The sequence below is a fragment of the Rana temporaria genome, chromosome 5, assembly GCF_905171775.1.
Source record: "Rana temporaria chromosome 5, aRanTem1.1, whole genome shotgun sequence".
NCBI classification, from domain to species: Eukaryota; Metazoa; Chordata; class Amphibia; order Anura; family Ranidae; genus Rana; species Rana temporaria.
The window spans coordinates 30,764,535-30,786,805 of record NC_053493.1 but is presented as its reverse complement, the minus strand read 5'-3'; the positions used below and the strand labels follow the sequence as shown (position 1 = coordinate 30,786,805).

General features: G+C 44.3%; 1 protein-coding gene across 1 annotated transcript in view; it reads left to right on the top strand.

Annotated features, from left to right (window-relative positions):
- LOC120939899 (probable acyl-CoA dehydrogenase 6) overlaps positions 1–22,271 on the top strand; it is a 131,113-nt gene that overhangs the window by 91,056 nt on the left and 17,786 nt on the right. Inside the window, exons 6-7 of the mRNA XM_040352323.1 lie at positions 7,869–8,036; positions 20,474–20,647. Coding sequence (XP_040208257.1) covers positions 7,869–8,036; positions 20,474–20,647 — 342 coding nt within the window. The remainder of the gene's footprint in view (positions 1–7,868; positions 8,037–20,473; positions 20,648–22,271) is intronic.

Here is a 22,271-nt window from a genome sequence, read left to right as displayed (position 1 = left end):
CGCAGTACGTTCGGCGCGGGAACGCGCCTAATTTAAATGATCCACGCCCCCTACCTGGATCATTTAAATTAGGTGGGCTTGCGCCGGAGGATTTACGCTACGCCGCCGCAACTTTACAGGCAAGTGCTTTGTGAATCAAGCACTTGCCCGTAAAACTTGCGGCGGTGTAACGTAAATGAGATACGTTACGCCGCCGCAAAGATGCGGCGATCTACAAGAATCTGGCCCTATAACTTTTGCGCAAACCAATCATTATACGCTTATTGGGATTTATTTATTTTTTACCAAAAAAAATATGTAGCAGAATATATGTTGGCCTGATCTGATGAAGAAATTTGATTTTTTTTCCATTTTTTTTATTGGATATGTTTAATAGCAGAAAGTAAGAAATTTTGTTTTTTTTATCAAAATTTATGGTCTTTTATTTGTTTATAACGCAAAAAAATAAAAGGTGATCAAATACCACCAAAAGGTATTTGTGGGGAAAAAAAGAACATAAATGTTATTTGGGTCCATCGTCGCACGACCGTGCAATTGACAGTTAAAATAACGCAGTGCCGAATCGCAAAAAATGGCCTGGTCATGAAAGGGGGTAAACCTTTCCGGAGGTCAAGTGATTAACAACTCTACTTTAGCGGCACATTAAAGAATAGGTCCTGATATAGTGGTGTGTATTAGGACAGATCTGTCTATTTTAAAGCGGAGCTCCACCCTAAAGTGGAACTTCCGGTGATCGGAACCCTCCCCCCTCCAGGGGCACATTTGACACCTTTCAGGGGAGGGGGGTGCAGATACCTGTCTAAAGACAAAGACAGGTATTTGCACCCACTTCCGGCCACACAGTCTCAAGTAAACTGCGGGCATGACGTCACCCCCCCCCCCCCCCCCGTTGTGTTCTCCCAGAACACAGCGGGAGCCAATCGACAGGCATAGCGCGACTCGCGCATGCGCCGTAGGGAACCGGGCAGTGAAGCCGGAGCGCTTCACCTTCTGGTTCCCTCACCGAGGATGGCAGGGGGGGGGAGCAACAGAGTGACGTGCGATCGCTCGTCCTCTGCTGCGGATGGCGCTGGACTCCAGGACAGGTAAGTGTCCTAATATTAAAAGTCAGCAGCTGCAGTATTTGTAGCTGCGGGCTATAAATATTTTTTTTTTGAGTGAGTTAGTAACTTGTATAGCGCAGCAAATGCAAACTTAATCGCCTCAAGGCGCTTGGCATCCAGAGTTGTACAGGTCTTTCAGAAGAGGTGGGTCTTTAGCTTTTTCCTAAATGCCCGATGGTTTTCCTCTAAGCGGATGGTGGTGGGTAGAGCATTCCAGAGCCGAGGTCCTTGGACCGAAAATCTTCGTTCTCCTTTCGATTTGTAGCGGGATTTAGGAATTTGGAGAAGGTTTTGGTTGGTTGACCGGAGCATGCGATTGGTGACGTACGGTTTTATTTTCTCGCTTAAGTATTGAGGAGCTTTTCCCTGTGTACATTTGTGGGTGAGGCAGAGCGTCTTGAATGTCACCCTGTCTTGTACGGACAGCCAGTGGAGGGACCTCAAGACCGGGGAGACTGATTCCCACGGCTTTTTACCAGTTACCAGTCTGGCTGCTGTGTTCTGGACGACTTGTAGACGTGCCATCTGGTATTTTGGTAGCCCTAAGTAGAGGGAGTTCGCGTAGTCGAGTCGTGAGTTGATGATTGTTCCAACCACTACTGCCGTGTCCTCTTTCGGGATAAAGGGGATGAGTCTACGTAGCATGCGGAGCAGATGATGAGAACTGCTGACAACTGATCCTATTTGTGCATCCATCGTCATGTCTGAGTCGAAGATGACTCCGAGACTTTTGATTTTTTTTGCTTGGTGCGATGGTTTGTCCGAGGATGGTGGGTGGTGTCCATGTGGTCCTAGAAATGGATTTCTTATTTGTGTGAAGGATGAGTAGTTCTGTTTTGGATCCGTTAAGTTTGAGGGAGCTTTCGGTCATCCAATTGTCGATCAGTGTGAGGCACTTTCCAAGTTCATGAAATTGGTCTTTTTTGTTGGTGATTCGAAGGTAAAGCTGCGTGTCGTCCGCATAGGAGTGGTAGCGCAGGTCCTGTTTGCTGATGATTTTGAGGAGCGGGCGGATGTAGATGTTGAAGAGTACGGGTGAAAGGGGTGATCCTTGCGGTACTCCGCATGTAATGGTCCGTGTTTCGGATGTAAAACCTCCCAGTTTCACGGTCTGAGTGCGATTTCCTAAGAAAGATGCAAACCACGGTAGGGCTGCGTCAGAGACTCCTGCTACTTCTTTGAGTCGCGTGAGCAATATGTTGTGATCTACTGTGTCGAAGGCTGCACTGAGGTCCAGCAGCACTAGGAGACAGGATTCTCCGTCATCTGCTGCTTCAAGGGCGTCATCCCATATCTTGAGAAGAGCCGTTTCTGTGCCGTGGCCTGGGCGAAAACCTGATTGTAGAGGATCTAGGAGTTTGTGATCGTCCAGGTGTGGCTGAAGCTGTTGTACTACTGCTTTCTCCATGATCTTGGAGATCGTGTTCAGGCTTGTTACCGGTCTGCGCTGGTTAGGGTCTTTCGGGTCGAGGTTGGGCTTCTTTAAGAGGGGTTTTATTATGCCTTGTTTGAGGTTGTTCGGAACCATCCCTTCCCTGAATGATTGGTTTATGATGTGCGTTATGGTGGGTGCCAAGATGTCCGTGCATTCTTTCAAGAGTTTTGTCGGGATGATGTCGTTTGGGGATGTGTTGTCTCGGAGGCTTCCGATGATGTTTTTTGTGGTGTCGATAGTAATTGGGATCAGCTCGAAATTCATCGAAGTTTTGTTGATTTCTTCTTCTTGCTGTATCTGAGTGGGGTTGGTGTTTTTTTTCTGTTGAACTGTTGCCCGAATCTTTCGATTTTGTCGATAAAAAAGTCAGATAGTTCATTGCAGAATTCTTGTGTCTCACTTGCAGGGGGCTCCAAACAGGAGGGGTTCATAGCCTTAGAGACTAGTTTAAAAAGTTCCCGTGGATGGTTTATGGCTTTGGAGACGGTGTTTGCGAAATGGTATTTTTTGGCTTTAAAGATCGCTTTGTGGTAATTTTTGGTGAGGGTTTTGTACTTTGTGAGGTTTTCTTTTGATGGGTTCCTCCTCCAGGCTCCTTCAGCTCTTCTGCGTTCCTGTTTCAGTAGAGTGAGAGAGTCATTAAACCAGCCTGAGTTATTTTTCCGGTTGAGAGCTCTACGTTTTGGAGCGACTGTGTCTGCTGTTTGTAGTAGTGCTTTGTTTAAAGCATTGAGTGTTTGTTCCGTTGAGTGGTTCGGATTTGGTATGTCTATTTTAGTCGCTAGTGTGATTTTGAAGAGCTCAGAGTGTAATTTCTTCTGTGATCTTGCCCAGTGTATAGTTGTTGGGAGTTTGGGTTTTTGAAAGATGGTGTTGGTGGTTAATATAAATTTGATGGCGTGGTGATCCGTCCAAGGTAAAGGTCTATTGTCCAGATTGTTGACATTCACGTTTTGTATGAAGATGAGGTCCAAAGTGTGACCTGACGTATGTGTTGAAGTCTTTATCAGTTGCTGGAGACCCCGTTCTTCCAGTTGATCAATGCAGGCGGTAGCGATGGGATCCTGTGTTGAGTTAGCCCAGAGGTTGAAATCTCCAAGTAACAGCAGGTTTTTGGTTTTCAGGGTGTGCGTCGAGAGGAATTCGGAGAAGGGTGTGAGGAGATGCGTCTTTGGTCCGGGTGGTCTGTAGCATAGTAGTATGTGGACGGTTTCTTCTGGTGTAGTTTGAAGTTGCAGGGTGAGAGTTTCCATAAACTGTTCTGTAGAGTTGGTTTGGTGAGAGCGAGGTGGGATTTGTAGATCACTGCAAGGCCTCCTCCTCTTTGTCCTGTTCTATGTTCTGTTAGGATGCGATAATTTTCAGGCACCAATTCTGCTAGGATGGGGTTACAGTCGGGTGTTAGCCAACTTTCTGTGATAAAGAGGCAGTCTGTATTGTGTTGGACGATGAAGTCGTGGATTTCCTTTCTGTGTTTGACTGCAGATCTTGTGTTGATCAGGGCGCATTCTAAGTGTTGAAGTCGCTGCGGTGGCTTCTCTTTTTTTGGGTTTGGTTGGCGGTAGATTCTTAGTAGTCGTTCTTTCTGTAGTGTTTTTTCAGTGGTGGTTGGAAGCGTTGCGGCCAACTTCCTTAAGTTGCGGAGGGTGTCCGCTGCGTACTTGATGATGATCATGGTGGGAGATAACTTGATGGCGAACATCCTCTTTAAGTTAGTGTGGTTGGGGAAAAAGCAGCCATTAAGGGTTTTTATGATTGTTAGTCAATGTGGAGTAACTTCTTCTACAGTAAATTTACATCTGTGAGTGTAGGCATTCTTTGTATCAGTCTTTTATAGGTATAGAGCAGGGGTCTCCAAACTGCAGCCCGAGGGCCAGATGTGGCCCTTTGCTAGCCTTTATCCGGCCCTCAGGGCTTTATTCCTCCCACTGATATGAGGCACTATTCTTCCCACTGACTCCAACAAGGGGGCACTTTTTCTTCCACTGATACCAATGATAAGATACAATTACTCCTACTAATAGGGGCACTACTCCTTATCCTGCTGATCGCAAACTATGAGGCCATATTTATTCTCACCAATGCTGGGCCCGGGGCTTTTTCTACCCTGCTAGCCACAATCCGGCCCTCCTAAAGGCTGAAGAACAATAAACTGGCCCTTTGTTTGAAACGTTTCGAGACCCCTGGTATAGAGGAATAGTTGTAATTTTATTATTTCATTACAGGTGTTTACATAGCACTGACAATTTTTTTTATGCAGTGCCGTACATCAGTCCCTGCCCTGGGGAGCTTACAATGTAAGGTCCCTATCTCTCACATTCATTCATACCTACACATAATAGGGCCAGTTTGGACAGGAGCCAATTAGCCTACCAGCATGTCTTTTGGAGTGTGGGAGAAAACCTACGCAAGCACAGGTCACACACATGCAAACTCCATGCAGGTAGTGTCCTGGTAGGAATTCAAAGGACCTTCGCTTTTTGTGGAAAACAAAAAAATAATATAGCATAAACCAGGGCTTGACAAATTTGCTTGGAATCTTGGAGCCAGCCCCGTCCCGCCGAGCTCGCGTTCAGAAGCGAACGCATACGTGAGCAGCGCCCGCATATGAAAGCGGTGTTCAAACCACACGTGTGAGGTATCACCGCGATTGGTAGAGCGAGAGCAATAATTCTAACCCTCTAGTCCTCCTCTGTAACTCAAAACATGCAACCTGTAGAATTTTTTAAACGTCGCCTATGGAGCTTTTAAAGGGTAAAAGTTTGTCGCCATTCCACGAGCGGACGCAATTTAGAAGCGTGACATGTTGGGTATCAATTTACTCGGCGTAACATTATCTTTCACAATATAAAAACAATGGGCAAACTTTACCGTTGTCTTATTTTTTTATTTAAAAAAGTGTATTTTTTCCCCAAAAAGTGCGCTTGTAAGACCGCTGTGCAAATACGGTGTGACAGAAAGTATTGCAACGATCGCCATTTTATTCTCTTGGGTGTTTAGAATAAAAAACATATATACTGTTTGAGGGTTCTAAGTAAAGGGAAGGAGGTGGGCGGGAAATGAAAAAACAGGCAGGGGAAGCTCCATTAGCATTGCTGGTTGTCTTGTCATACCAACGGCCACCACAAGAGGGCGCCAGAGAAGCATAAGACTGCAGAGAAGGCTGCAAAGCCGCGGCCTCAATTACCGACCGGTGCGGCCCAACGTGATCGCGCCGGGGGGGGGGGGGTGTGCACGGAGAGACAGGATACCCCAGCTATGCCGCCCCAGGCGCCAGGTCGCTAATTCTAATCGCAATTGTGACCTGGCGCCCGGGTTTGTCGAACCCTGGCATAAACAATTATAACACAAGTCATATTGTAATTGAATGTTATTAAAAATTACCCTTCCTTTTCAATCTGCAGCCGCTATAATTTTCTGTAAAATGCAACATGGCTACCTGGAGGTTTTCTGTACACAGAATGTGTACAGAGCGAGTCCACCGCCCCCGAAATGTAATTTCCTGCTTGTGTGATTGGCTCACTGATTTTCCCAGAAGTCTACACTAAGATACAAGTCAGATTTCAGGCATCCCCTGCAACAGAAATTACATTTTTGGTGAGATACTCCCAATCTAAAGGGATGCAGCAATTTTTCTCATTAGAGCCTTGCAGGTGCGGCAGCTAGTTGATAATTATGAAAGATCCTCTTTATTTAGAGATCAAGGGCCAGATCAACATAGAAGTAGATCGGTGCAGCGTATGTGAGATACGCTACGCCGCTGTAACTTACTTTTGGCTGCTTTGAATCCTCAAAGAATTTGCGCCGTAAGTTACGGCGGCGTAGTGTATCTCTGGCGGCGGAATTCAAATCGGCGATTAGGGGGCGGGTTTCATTTAAATGAAGCGCGTCCCTGCGCCAAATGAACTGCGCATGCGCCGTCCCGAAATTTCCCGGCATGCATTGCGCTAAATGACGTCACTAGGACGTCATTTTTTTAACTTAGACGGGACTTAGGTACATTCTGATTCACGGACGACTTACGCAAAAAAATAAATTCAAATTTCGACGCAGGAACGACGGCCATACTTAACATGGCAAGTCTATCTATACGGCGCAAAATAACAGCTTTAACTATATGCCGGAAAAAGACGACGTAAGAGAATGCGACGGCCGCGCGTATGTTCGTGGATCGTCGGAAATAGCTAATTAGCATACCCGAGGCGGAAAACTACGCAAACTCCACCCAGCGGACGCCGAAGTATTGCATCTGCGATCCGAAGCCGTACGCCTGTCGGATCAAACCCAGATGCCGTCGTATCTTGGTTTGAGGATTCAAACTAAAGATACGACGCGGGAAATTTGAAAGAACGCCGGCGTATCAGTAGATACGCCGGCGTTCTCACTGTGGATCTGGCCCCTAGGGTCTGTTAGATCCCAGATCTCTCCTCTGCCTCCAATGCAGCCACTAAAATACAGATTGGTCTGATTGGTTGCTTTACTGGCCAGTAACGGGCAGGTAAACAAAGAACAGAAATAGGAAGTGATGAAATCCTTGTCGCTTCCTGTTTCTGACGTCACACACTGGGAGGAACATCCTCCATTCCTCTCACTGTGTGCCCAGAGCCAGATGTCGTAGGTCTCATCCTTCCTGGGCTCTCCAATTGCATGGGAGAGCCCGGTAAAGGCGGTGGCAGCGGGAGGGGGCAGGACCCACTTCCTCCTCCTGTAAAAGTAATCCAGCAGCTTGTTAGCCGCTTATATTACTTTTTTTGTGCAGAATTTCTGGCCCTAAAGAATGATATCTTGATCATTGCTGCAGCTGCTGTGATGACCGAGATATCACTATTCCCATCCCAGAACGTTTATAAACGTACAACAGATGGGAATTGGTTAATCATACAATGAAATTGGCTGTCTTCACTTAGAACCCTCAGTCATGTGCAAAGGGAATTAAAACAAAATGTGGCCGGTTCAGCAGGGAGTGAGTGAATTTCGATCTGTGTGTAGTCCTCCCTGTTCGACAGAAGCCATTCACCAGAACAATTTCTGTTAAATAGACTTGCTAGAAAACCATTTTCAATCAGCGGCTGCAGCCAATCAACTGCAGCTCTGATCAGTGTATTCTGATAGGAAAGAGTGCCCTTTGTCGGAATACAATGTCCCAGTGGATGGAGGGGGGGGGGGGGATTCCTGTATCCACCTAGCTTGTGTGTCTGTTTTTTTGTTTGTTTTTCCCGCTAAACCCGTTGGTTGTATATCCAGCTTCAATGACATTTGATAATTGATATGAACATCAGCCTATAGGGAGGAAATAAACCTTTCTAACTGTTCGTTTCTCATATCTCCAGGTATTAAGACCACAGCAGTGAAAAAGGGCGATGATTACATTATTAACGGCAGCAAAATGTGGATAACAAGTGGATGCCAAGCCGACTGGATGTGCCTCCTCACCAACACCGGCACTGGACCGTCACACAAAAATAAGTCACTTATTTGTCTGCCTATGAAGACACCTGGTAAGTTAACGACTTGGGCCCATCTACTTATTAATGCACCCCCAGGGCACAGCAGGCAGGACTCTGGAGCTCTTCAAAGAATGGACTTCAGGTCCAAAGTGAAAATTGCTCTTTTCTTGGAGCTGGGCAGAAATGTAAGGCCCTATCACACTTATAAGTATGCAGTAATGTGCTTTACTGCATGCCAGTGGCATAACTAGAACCTTCAGGGCCCTGGTGTAAGAAAGCACAAAGGGTCCCCCTGACCCCTGGCCAGGGCCCTTCCCTCCGAGCCCGATGGTGGAGCGCCAGGGCCCGGTTGCAAGTGAAACCTTTGTGACCCTGGTAGTTCCGCCGCTCTCAGTCGTTTTTTATAAAATTCTTTACCCTTTTTTTAATTTATTTTTATATTATGTTATGTCTTTTTTAGGAGCCTCATTGTGGGTCTTTGGTGAGATATCAGGGGTCCAAACCGACAGGAGGGGGGCGGGAAAGAGCACAGGGGGGGCTGGAGAGCGCACAGAGGGCAGCAGAAGGAAGTTGGATAGGGGGAGGGGGGGGCGGTTGTATATAGAGGAATCGATCTCTCAATTTTCCTCCTTCAGCTGCTGAATGCTTGTTTCTCCCCCTCTCCTTCCCACAGGCATTCAGCAGCAGGTGGAAAATGGAGAGATCGGTTCTTCTATATACAGCCGCACCCACCACTCCTCCTATCGATGGATATAGGGGGGCGGGTCACAATTTTGACCCCTGCAACCCCTGTAGGCACGCCCCTGCTGCATGCATTTATATGTGTTTTAAACACGTTATGCAAATTGTGGGAGAAATGTAGAATAGAGACTTTTTTTCCAAGTTGTTGATGTGGAAAAGGGGACTCTATTGCCATTTTAAAACCGCAAAAAGGAGCCATCCCTAAAAGATAGTATATAATGGGGTTGATGCACTAAAACTGGAGTAACCCCCAGATCTGGATCAGCAGAGCTGGGGGTTACTACTGAGTGGGAGATCAGCAGAGCTGGGGGTTACTACTGCGTGGTAGATCAGCTGAACTGGGGGTTACTACTGAGTGGGGAATCGGCAGATCTGGGGGTTACTACTGAGTGGGGAATCAGCAGATCTGGGGGTTACTACTGCGTGGGAGATCAGCAGAGCTGGGGGTTACTACTGCGTGGGAGATCAGCAGAGCTGGGGGTTACTACTGAGTGAGGAATCAGCAGATCTGGGGGTTACTACTGAGTGGGAGATCAGCTGAACTGGGGGGTTACTACTGAATGGGGAATCAGCAGAACTGGGGGTTACTACTGAGTGGGGAATCAGCAGATCTGGGGGTTACTACTGCGTGGGAGATCAGCAGATCTGGGGGTTACTACTGAGTGGGGAATCAGCAGATCTGGGGGTTACTACTGCGTGGGAGATCAGCAGAGCTGGGGGTTACTACTGAGTGAGGAATCAGCAGATCTGGGGGTTACTACTGAGTGGGAGATCAGCTGAACTGGGGGGTTACTACTGAGTGGGGAATCAGCAGAACTGGGGGTTACTACTGAGTGGGGAATCAGCAGAACTGGGGGTTACTACTGCGTGGGAGATCAGCAGATCTGGGGGTTACTACTGAGTGGGGAATCAGCAGATCTGGGGGTTACTACTAAGTGGGGAATCAGCAGATCTGGGGGTTACTACTAAGTGGGGAATCAGCAGATCTGGGGGTTACTACTGAGTGGGAGATCAGCAGAGCTGGGGGTTACTACTGAGTGGGGAATCAGCAGAGCTGGGGGTGCCAATAAGCTGGGGATCTGCTGAACAGGGATATTAATGAGCTGGGATTCTATTGGCATTTGCCAAGCTTCATTAAAGCTTCAAATAAGCATCACAGTAGCATCAAAAAACACATCAAAAAGGCATGTTGAAGCAGGAGGTGTTTTAATGTGTGTTCAAGTCAAATCAAGTGTCTATGACCCCGAATAAGAGAACAGCAGCAGGGAGACCACAGGCAATACTGGTGACTACCCCCCCAGTATCAGTCGCCAGTATCTTCCAGGAATCAGTTCCTCTTTAAGTGCTTTCTTTGCAGGGATGTCTTTTTTAAATAGTGACAGATCGAGCCAAGGCACACAAATGCATTATACATGTGTTTTTGTGTATTTATTTCAGTAGGCCTACTTAATGCATGTTAATGCACCAAAATGCTATGGGCTCTATTTTCTTTAAAGAACTTGCCATTCTCCAATTCAGAGCGCTGAACATGGCGCATAGTAATGAATGGGAATTGTACTTGAAATGTGTTTCCATGCGGTACAACACAGAGTGTAAATAGGCTCTAAATGTGCATTGATCGCGCGCTAAAGTAATTTCTGCCCTCTTCAGATGAAGTTTCATTGAAGATTCACTGGCTGTTGAGAAAAGTGAGATTGAGAAGCTGAAGTGAGCAATTCCACACTGCTGAGAAGTGACGATTATTCATGAAAGCTCTCGTATTCTAGTGTATCGCGCGTCGCAGGCAGAGGACTGACAGAGATGCTGGTCCAGAATATTCAAGTTGTTCTTTATGCTTAACCACTTAACCCCCGGACCATATTGCTGGTCAAAGACCAGAGCACTTTTTGCGATTTGGCACTGCGTCGATTTAACTGACAATTGCGCGGTCGTGCGACGTGGCTCCCAAACAAAATTGGCGTCCTTTTTTCCCCACAAATAGAGCTTTCTTTTGGTGGTATTTGATCACCTCTGCGGTTTTTAGTTTTTGCGCTATAAACAAAAATAGAGCGACAATTTTGAAAAAAATATATATTTTTTACTTTTTGCTATAATAAATATCCCCCAAAAATATATAAAAAACATTTTTTTTCCTCAGTTTAGGCCGATACGTATTCTTCTACATATTTTTCGTAAAAAAAAAAAACGCAATAAGCGTTTATTGATTGGTTTGTGCAAAAGTTATAGCGTTTACAAAATAGGGGGTATTTTTATGGCATTTTTATTAATATTTTTTTTTTACTAGTAATGGCGGCGATCAGCCTTTTTTTTTTTTTCGGTACTGCGACATTATGGCGGACACTTTTGACACATTTTTGGGACCATTTTGGGGCATTTTTATAGCGATCAGTGCTATAAAAATGCATTGGATTACTATAAAAATGCCACTGGCAGGGAAGGGGTTAACACTAGGGGGCGGGGAAGGGGTTAATCATGTTCCCTGGGTGTGTTCTAACTGTGGAGGGGGTGGACTAACATGGGGAAATGACTGATCTTCTGTTCATATTGTATGAACAGAAGATCAGCATTTCTCTCCCTGACAGGACCGGGAGCTGTGTGTTTACACACACAGCTCACGGTTCTCGCTCTGTAACGAGCGATTGCGTGTGACCGGCGGCGATCGCGCCCGCCGGGCACGCGCACGGGAGTCGGGGGAGAGCGGGGGGGCACGCGCCCCTAGTGGCCTGCTTGAGAGCCGACGTATAGCTACGGGCTCTCGCGCAGGGGAGCCGACCTGCCGCCGTAAAACGACGGCAGCTGGTCGGCAACCAGTTAAAGGGTAACTCCAATTTCGTGGAAAAAAAAAAAAACAGCAAATAAAAAATAAATAAATAATAAAGCGTATACTATTGCCACACAAGTCATATTGAGATTGAATGTTATTACCAATTCCATACCGGGCCTATTCTGGCACTCCTCTCCTTCATGTAAAAATCATATTTCTTTTGCTAGAAAACCCCAAACATTATATATGTTTTTTTTTTAGCAGACACACTAGGGAATAAAATGGCGGTCATTGCAACTTTTTATCTTGCACTGTATTTGCGCAATAATTTTTCAAACGTTTTATGAATTTAAAAATAACAAAACATTAAAGTTTGTATAATGTGAGAGATAATGTTACGCCGAGTAAATAGATACCAAACATGTCACGCTTTAAAATTGCGCACACTCATGTACTTAAAAATCTCCATATGTAGAAAATTAGGAGAAGATGGACAGCCGCACTCCAAGGGAACTTCAAAAAGTTGTCTTTATTTGGTAAAAATGGACATGCAGAACAAAACACAGCCACAGGAAGAGACATCCGACGCGTTTCACACTATGTCAGTGCTTAGGCATGAAAATCTCCATAGGCGTCGCTTTAATTTTTTTTTAGAATTACAGAGGAGGTCTAGTGCTAGAATTGTTGCACACGCGATACCTCACATGTGTGGTTTGAACGGCATTTACATATGTGGGCAATTTTGGGGTTCTCATGTGTCCTGCTCGCTATGAGCTTTTATATTTCTATATATATATATATATATATATATATATATATATATATATATATATATATATAATTTTTGCTTAGTTATTTTTTATGTTTTAGTGCTACACTATTGTTTATCATGTTTATTTGCTAGGATTTGGTATTTTGGCCTTAATTGTCCAACTGCTTATTTGTGAGGACTGGTTTTGTGCCGATTGTCTTTCCAATATATTACCCACTTATTAAAAACCTGAATAGATAACCCAAAAGCAGTGGCGACTGTTTTTTTTGGGGGGGGGGCAGCACACAACCCCCCCCCCCGTCTGCCGGACAGTCTGGCACTTACCCCATTTAGGCAACAGGCAGAAGGCATCGGACATCAGGCATCGAGCAGTGGGCAAATCCTGGTGCAGCATTATTTTATTCGGTTAAATACAAAAACTGTTGACAGTATAAGGTGCACTTACATAGTGCTACTAAAGGTAGATGCTTTCAAGCAGCGGGCAGCGGCCCCTGTGTCCCTTTCCTCCATCACAGCGGCTGTGCGTTTCCTCCCCTCCTAGGCGTGCAATAGAATCGCCTGTCCTTTCAGCCAATCGGGTGATGGGTCTCAGACCTGCTTCCTAATTGGCCAGGAGGAGGATCAGTGTTAAAATAGCAAATATTAATTCGTTATTCTAACACACCTGGGTCCACCCTATTTTGAAGCCTAGGGCTCTAATCAGTGCTTCAAAAAACACACCCGCCATTGTAATTCATTCGCCCGGCGTCCTGCAAGAGACCGGATGCATGGATGGGGGGGGCGGCGGTGATGGATAGGGGGGAGGCACCGTGCACCCTTAATGGATGGGCCGCCCGTGCCCAAAAGAAAAACAAATTACTAATGTATACTTTACAGATATCTATGTAGGACACAAATTTTTATAAACGTACAAATAGTTTATTGATAAACAAATAAATGCTGATGTATCTTGGATCCTAAATTACCACATAGTTATAACAAATACTTTCATGTAAAAAAAGATACCCATTTTTTGAACAACAAAAAACTGGTTAAAGGTCATGGCCAAGGGCAGAGCGCCCTTCCACTTCTCGAAGCGTTTTATGGATTATATCAACTTCCTCAAGAAGGAACAGTATCACACTATCCGCAGTAAACAAAACCTTTATTAGAAACATGAATATTTTCAAAAGTAAAAATTAAAATTCTGAAATTTTTATTTAACATTTTTAGATGTTTGTTTTTTTATTTTATTTTTAAATGTCAATTTTTTTATTAAATTCTTAAATTAAACTTAAAAGTTACAATTCTTTAAAATATTCTTCAAAGAATTTATCTTAAAATTGAAAAAAATAAAGTCTTAAATTACGATATTTGTGTTGTCATGACAGCTTCACATGGAGATTGATTTTCTTATATTGAGAACCAGAGGACATAAGTCACCCTAAGACCCCATTCACACCTCCGCGACAAAACGCCCGACGCCGGCCGCTCGTGCCGCTGGAGGGGAGAATTCCCATTGCTGTCTATGAGATGGTTCACATCTCATAGACGCCGTACGCCTGTCGCCTGAAAAAAAAGTCCCGGACCCTTTTTTTCAGGCGGCATTGGCGTTCGGCCATACAAAGCAATGGAAAGGCTTTGTTAAAAAGTTACACACTCGCGGCAAAATACGCCGCGTACGCGGCGTATCTTGTCACGGAGGTGTGAATGCAGCCTAAAGGTGAATTCCAGGTTGGGTAGAACGACTTTTTCCTAACATGGCCACTTCTCTGCATCATTCTCCTATGGGTCCAGCCCTGCTTGATGACACACTCATAAAGGGCGTGTCCTTGACACCCCATGCTAACAGGAAGTGGGTTGAAAAATGCTGGGAATTAATTATCCTGGAATAGGAGGACCTAGATTGCAGCACTTAAAGCGGGGGTTCTGATTCCCGCGGGACTGGGCGTTCCTATTGAAAGCTTAGCTGATTGACGTCTGGTGAAAATCTTCCCATGGCGCTATACGTCACCTGCACCTGCCTTGTAGAGCTTACTGCACAGGCGCCATATAGAGCCGACTCGGAGGTCGGCTATTTACGGAAAACTGGTGACACGCTTTATGGGAAGATTTTCACCAGACGTCAATCAGCTAAGCTTTCAATAGGAACGCCCAGTCCCGCAGGAATCAGAACCCGGAAGCCTGGGCGAAAATAACAATTAAACGGTATGTACAGAGAAAAAAAAAAAAGACCAGCATACTGTTCATGTCGGCAGTATGCTGGATGTAATGTTAGAATTTGTTTTTAGGGTGAACTCCCGCTTTAAGTATGCTTAGGTTAAGTACTGCTTTTAGAGGTTTTTTTTTTTTTAAGTAGGATGGGTGTGGGTGATGTTGTGGAGTTGGGTTTTAGAGCCCATTCACACCTAGGCATTTTGTCGCCTGTAGTGTGACGCCCGCTGCCGCCCCGACACGCCAGAGGGATGATTTAACATTGCCCTCTATGGAGATGGTTCACATCTCCACGCCTGCCGCCTGAAAAAAAGTCCCGGACCTTTTTTTCAGGCGGCTTTCGGCGTTCGGCATAGGAGATGGGAACCATCTCCATAGGGGGACAATCTAGGGGCACATCTAGGCGGACAAATCGCGGTACAAAACGCCGCTATTTGTCGCCGCAATTCGCGGGACAAAACGCCGTGATTTTGTCCGTCTAGATGTGAATGCAGCCTTATGTATGATAGTTCCATCTACTGTATGACCTCTGACTCCAGCTAGAGGGAGTGGTACAGCTTATGATTCTATTGTTATTCTGGGCATAACCCCATATAACGTAGCAGAGGGGATGTCCCAGCCTCAAAATTTGTGGTGGATTCAAGCCAGAGCCTTCACATACATGGGAAAGTGATATTCGACTATATTCATCAATTTCAATAGCTTCTTGTTTTAAATATCCTGCTTCTCCAATACACTCAACTTCTGTAGTAGCATGAATAAGTTCCTTTACATCTTCTCATAATTGTAGCAAAAAAAAAAAGCATTTTTTATGCTAGTTATAGAGTCTACTATGGGAAAAGTAATTGTTCCACAGATTAGTCACTCTTGCTGTGAAGACTCGTACTTATTATAAAACCATACTGATGATAAAGCCATATTTTCTCCAGACTATTGTTGTCTTTAGGCCAAGTGCGGGAACCAGGCTGGATGGGCAGTAGACACAATGCAGACTTGTCTATCGGTGATGTCACTGACTTTTGTGTGTGAAGTGCATTTCTTGAGTCGGTGACCTTGCTCGAAGTAAAGGTTTACCGCCAGTGGGGAAGCACTTATTGTCTCATCTTATTTTTATTCTATCCGCTGAGTCTGGCCATAGCAACATTCAAAGAAAGAGTATTCTGTAAAGCTGATGATTCACTTTAAGTAACTAGACAGACAATGTATTGTCTTACCTGCCCCAAGGTATAAGATTAATTGTCTAAGGTCGTTTAAGTTCACTTCACTATGGAAACATAGAAAAGTGACTGCAGAAAAAGTGGTCCATTGAGTCTGCCCATTTTTTTAATTTATACATGTTTTAGTTTTTATTTTTTATTTTTTTTTGTATGAATCTACTCACATCTTCTAGCTGTAACTGTGCTATGCAGAATACATTTGCGTTTTTGTTCAATCAGACAATTTATAGATGATGATTGCCTCAATTTCAGAACTTCACCATTCTCCGAGGATCTGTTTGCAAATATTCAGGTGAATTATATGTTGCTCTAATTCGATCATCACACGTATATTTAAGGCTCGTACACACGATAGATGGATCGTTTTCATCGGTCCAGAACCGATCGTGTGTGGGCGCCATAGGTTATTTAACCTTCGGTTAAAAAAAATTTAACCGATGGATTGCTTACCGATAGGTCAAAACCGATCGTTAGTATGCAAAACCATCGGTTAACCACTTAAGGACCGGACCAATATGCTGCTACATGACCCAAGGGGTTTTTACAATTCGGCACTGCGTCGCTTTAACAGACAATTGCGCGGTCGTGCGACGTGGCTCCCAAACAAAATTGGCGTCCTTTTTTCCCCACAAATAGAGCTTTCTTTTGGTGGTATTTGATCACCTCTGCGGTTTTTATTTTTTGCGCTATAAACAAAAATAGAGCGACAATTTTGAAAAAAATTCAATATTTTTTACTTTTTGCTATAATAAATATCCCCCAAAAACATATATAAAAACATTTTTTTTCCTCAGTTTAGGCCGATACGTATTCTTCTACCTATTTTTGGTAAAAAAAATCACAATAAGGGTTTATCGGTTGGTTTGCGCAAAATTTATAGCGTTTACAAAATAGGGGATAGTTTTATTGCATTTTTATTAATTTTTTTTTTTACTACTAATGGCGGTGATCAGCGATTTTTTTCGTGACTGCGACATTATGGCGGACACTTCGGACAATTTTGACACATTTTTGGGACCATTGTCATTTTCACATCAAAAAATGCATTTAAATTGCATTGTTTATTGTGAAAATTACAGTTGCAGTTTGGGAGTTAACCACAGGGGGCGCTGTAGGTTTTAGTGTTCACCTAGTGTGTGTTTACAACTGTAGGGGGGTGTGGCTGTAGGTCCGACGTCATCGATCGAGTCTCCCTATATAAGGGATCACTCGATCGATGCAGCGCCATAGTGAAGCACGGGGAAGCCGTGTTTACATACGGCTCTCCCCGTTCTTCAGCTCCGGGGAGCGATCGCGACGGAGCGGCTATAAACAAATAGCTGCGCCGTCGTCCCGGATTGCTCCCCGAGGGAACCCGACCGCCGCATGTAGCGGGGGGGGGTCACGATCGGACCCCCATCCCACGTCTAGGCATTGACGTACAGGTACGCCAATGTGCCTGTACGTGCCATTCTGCCGACGTATATGTACATGCGGCAGTCGGGAAGTGGTTAAAAACCCGCACATGCTCAGAATCAAGTCGATGCATGCTTAGAAGCATTGAACTTTATATTTTTTTCAGCACGTCGTTGTGTTTTACATCACCGCGTTCTGACACAATCGGTTATTTAACCGATGGTGTGTGGGCACGACGGACCATCAGTCAGCTTCATCGGTTAACCTAGGACAACTGTCCTTCAGACCGTCGGATGGACTGATCGTGTGTACGCGGCTTTAGAGAAAGAGTCTGTTCACCTACTTCGGTTAACAGACACTTGTTTCAGCCATAATCACGCAGAGTTTTCGAAACTGGGGGGCCACTGCTCCTCAACGTGCCACTGCTTACAGGGGTGGGGGTGTGCATACGCATGCCAATGATCTTAAAGAATGAGTAGGCTCAGGCAAAAAAAATATATATTCTGGCCAAAGTTATCAGCCAATTTGAATATGTGTCCATTTAATAATCAGATAAACTTTTTTAGAAATAATACTTTTTGAAAGCTAAAAAGATCTGCATTTCAATCTTTAGGAATGTTTTTGTTTTGACCAAATGTATTATGCCGCGTACACACAACCGTTTTTCATGACGTGAAAACAGTTTTTTTTAAATGTCATTGAAAACGACCGTGTGTGGGCTCCAGAGCATTTTGCATGACATGAAAAATTGCCATTAAAAATTTAGAACATGCTCTATTTTTTCGCATCGTTTTTCACGTAGTGAAAAACGGTTGTGTGTAGGCTTTAACGACGTGAAAAAACATGCATACTCAGAAGCAAGTTATGAGACGGAGCGCTCGTTCTGGTAAAACTAGCGTTCGTAATGTAGATTGCACATTCGTCACGCTGTAACAGACTGAAAAGCACGAAGACTGAAAAGCGAGAATCGTCTCTCATCAAACTTTTACTAACACGATATCAGCAAAAGCAGCCCCAAGGGTGGCGCCATCCGAATGGAACTTCCCCTTTATAGTGCCGTCGTACGTGTTGTACGTCACCGCGCTTTGCTAGAGCATTTTTTTTCATGATCGTGTGTAGGCAAGGCAGGCTTGACAAGAATCGGGTCGAAAAAACGTTGTTTTTTCTAGACCATTAAAAATGGTCGTGTGTACACGGCATTACTTTTCTTTCATCTTATTTCATTTTGTTGCATATTCCTCACTTTATCCACTTTTCCATCTGTTGCGTCCTTTTGGCCTTATCTACTTTTTATTTTGATGCACACTCTTTCTTTCAATTACTTTTTAGTTATTTGCATGTTTCTGGCCTCAAACACTTTTCATTTTGTTGCGTTTCACTTCAGTTCCTCCTTCTGATCTTATCCTGTTTTTTTATTTTGTTGCTTCCTACTGGCCTAACCCAATTTTGACTTTGTTGTGTCCTCTGAGCCTTGTCCACTTTCCATTTTGTTTTGTCTTGATGACAGGGCTGGCTTAATGAGAGGGCACACCTGGGCACTGCCCAGGGGCCCTAGCTGCATGGGGGGCCCCTGCACTTTCCCCAAAGCAGCTGGTCCTTGAGCCCACGCTGCCCCGTAATTGGGGGCCCCATGATGGCACTGAGAGTGATAGATACGCAGGGGAGGCAGGCTGCCTCCTACCTACTTGATGTCTGTTTACCTGCACTGTCATCATTGTAGGGGCCCCAGAGCATTACTTTGCCCAAGGGTCCATGATGCTATTAAGATGGCCCTGCTTGATGGTCTTATCCACTTTTCACTGTTGTGTTTTTTTTGGCCTCATACATGGTTCATTTGATGTGTCCTCTTGGCTTCATACATTCTTCACTTTGTTGCGTCCTCCTGGCCATACTCACTTTTCACTTTGCTGCATCCTCTTGGCTTTATCCACCTTTCACTTTCATGTGTCCTCTTGGTTTCATCCACTTTTCACTTTGCTGTGTCCTCTTGGCTTCATCCACTTTTCACTTTGCTGTGTCCTCTTGGCTTCATCCACTTTTCACTTTGCTGTGTCCTCTTGGCTTCATCCACTTTTCACTTTGCTGTGTCCTCTTGGCTTCAACCACTTTTCACTTTGCTGTGTCCTCTTGGCTTCATCCACTTTTCACTTTGCTGTGTCCTCTTGGCTTCATCCACTTTTCATTTTGCTGTGTCCTCTTGGCTTCAACCACTTTCCACTATTCATGGCGTCTTCTTGGCATCATCCACTTTTTAGGTTGTTGCTTTCTCCTGGCCTAATCCACTTTTCACTTTGTTGTGTCCTCTGGGCCTGGTCCACTTTTCATTTTGTTTTGTCTTGTTGACTTTATCCACTTTTCACTTTTCTGCATCCTCTGGGCTTCATCCACTTTTTACTTTGCTGCGTCCTATTCATGCTCTTTAAATTTTGTTGCCTGAGAATGCCTTTATCCACTGTTTATTATTATTATTATTGCTTGTAATTCTGCTTTATAATAAGCTACACTATCCTCGCCACACTAGCTGTTATTTATTTAAAAACAGGCTGAAAGTGGGAGTATAATGAGCGCTACAATGGGAGAGCAAGGGTGAGTGGGAAAAAAATGGTTGCAACTGAAAAAATAATTATTTTTTTTTGGTCAACGATGCCATCAGCTGAGCTGAAAATCTAATTTTTATTTACTTGGAGTTTGTAGCCTCATGGTTCAGCTAAAAGTCAGGCAGAGCTCAGGCATGCTTAAATGTTTATAAAAAAAAGTATGTGTAATCTGGGGACATGTGGCCACACTTTTTAGATTATATAAATCATATTGCTAGAGCCAAGGACTAAGAGCCGGTTCACACTGGGGCGACTTGGGATCCGACTTGAAATCGTCTCAAGTCGTCCCAAGTCGCGCTGTGAATGGGAGCGGTGTTAATACACACGACTCAAGTCGCTCCGACTTCAAAAGAAGTTCCAGTACTACTTCAATCCGACTTGTAGGCGATTTGTACCCATTGATTTCAATGGAAGTCGCCTCCAAGTCTGATCCAAGTCTGATCCAAGTCTGATCCAAGTCTGATCACTGTCTTAACTGAAGCGACTTTCCAGGAAGATAACATACATTTCTCAGACAAACCTCTCCCTCCCCCTCCCTCCCCCTCCCTCCCCTAGAGCTGATTGTTGTTTGATTGGCCACTGGAAAGTCTCCTGTCCTGGAGACGACTTCAAGTTGTGTTGTAAATCGCCCCAGATCGCCCTGTGGTTCATGCTCAAGTCATGTCGGAGTCGCCTCTGAAAGTCCCGCTGGAAGTCGTGTCGCCCCAGTGTGAACCGACTCTGAGTGCATTGTTGATTATAATAGTTTGAATATGTTTTATTTACCTGGAATTCTTCTTTAATCCTTATCGCTTGTATTTTTTTATTAGGTGTCCACGTCACCAAGAAAATTGACAAAATGGGAATGAAGTCATCAGACACGGCTCAGATATTCTTTGAAGATGTCCGAGTACCCAGTAAAAATTTGATAGGGGAGGAAGGAATGGGGTTCATCTATCAGATGTTACAGTTTCAAGAGGAACGAATGTGGGGAGTCGCAAATGGTAGGTCTCTTTGGATTCTTTACAATAAGTCTCCAGTGCTTTTTATCCTGTGAGATACTGTATATGCATTTTATGAATATTTTTGGTTATGGTAGACTAAAATGGCTTACAATCCCTTTTTTGTTAAAGTTTTTATCTAGTTTTTACTATTTCTATAAAGTAATATGATTATACAAACACTGTGTTCAGACTTCGGATAGTCAAATATTTTCATGTTCTTAAAACTTCATTCATCCCTCATTCATACTCAAAGTTCACAATAATAATAATAAACTTTATTTTATATAGCGCCTTTAAAGGTGGCTTCTCAAAGCGCTTTACAAGGAAGACACAAGAAATACGCAGGATAACATGTCATAAGGGAACAAAAGGACAATTAAGTTAAAGCTTGTCTTAACCACTTCCCGACCGCCGCATGTAAATGTACGTCCACAGAATGGCACGTACAGGCACATGGGCGTACATGTACGTCCTTGCCCTCTAGCGGGTGGGGGGTCCGATCGGGACCCCCCCCCCTGCTACATGCGGCGGTCTGATTCCCGCGGGGAGCGATCCGGGACGACGGCGCGGCTATTCTTTTATAGCCGCTCCGTCGCGATCGCTCCCCGGAGCTGAAGAACGGGGAGAGCCGTATGTAAACACGGCTTCCCCGTTCTTCACTGTGGCGGCTGCATCGATCGAGTGATCCCTTATATAGAAAGACTCGATCGATGACGTCAGACCTACAGCCACACCCCCCTACAGTTGTAAACACACACTAAGTGAACACTAACTCCTACAGCGCCCCCTGTGGTTAACTCCCAAACTGCAACTGTCATTTTCACAATAAACAATGCAATTTAAATGCATTTTTTGCTGTGAAAATGACAATGGTCCCAAAAATGTGTCAAAATTGTCCGACGTGTCTGCCATAATGTCGCAGTCACGAAAAAAACTCGCTGTTCGCCGCCATTAGTAATACAATTTTTTTTTTATAAAAATGCAATAAAACTATCCCCTATTTTGTAAACGCTATAAATTTTGCGCAAACCAATCGATAAACGCCTATTGCGATTTTTTTTACCAAAAATAGGTAGAAGAATACATATCGGCCTAAACTGAGTAAAAAAAACATTTTTATATATGTTTTTGGGGATATTTATTATAGCAAAAAGTAAAAAATATTGCATTTTTTTCAAAATTGTCGCTCTATTTTTGTTTATAGCGCAAAAAATAAAACCGCAGAGGTGATCAAATATCACCAAAAGAAAGCTCTATTTGTGGGAAAAAAAAGACGCCAATTTTGTTTGGGAGCCACGTCGCACGACCGCGCAATTGTCTGTTAAAGCGACGCAGTGCCGAATGTTGCTCTGCCAGAACCCCTCTGGCGCCAACTGCCAGCCAGGGATGGTATTGCATCCCTGGAGCACAGACTGACCCAGTGGACGTTTCTGAGTGACAGAAGTCCAATTTTAACAAATTCAGAATGGGAGCAAAGTAACTCTCCCATTCCCCACTAACTTTAGCGTAGTGCCCATACTGAAAGTAAGGGGGCGCTACATTATTATAATACTTTGCTATAAAGGTTCAAGTAAACAAAAATAAACCTTAATCTGAGCTTGGCACCAAATCTGTGGCTTCTATT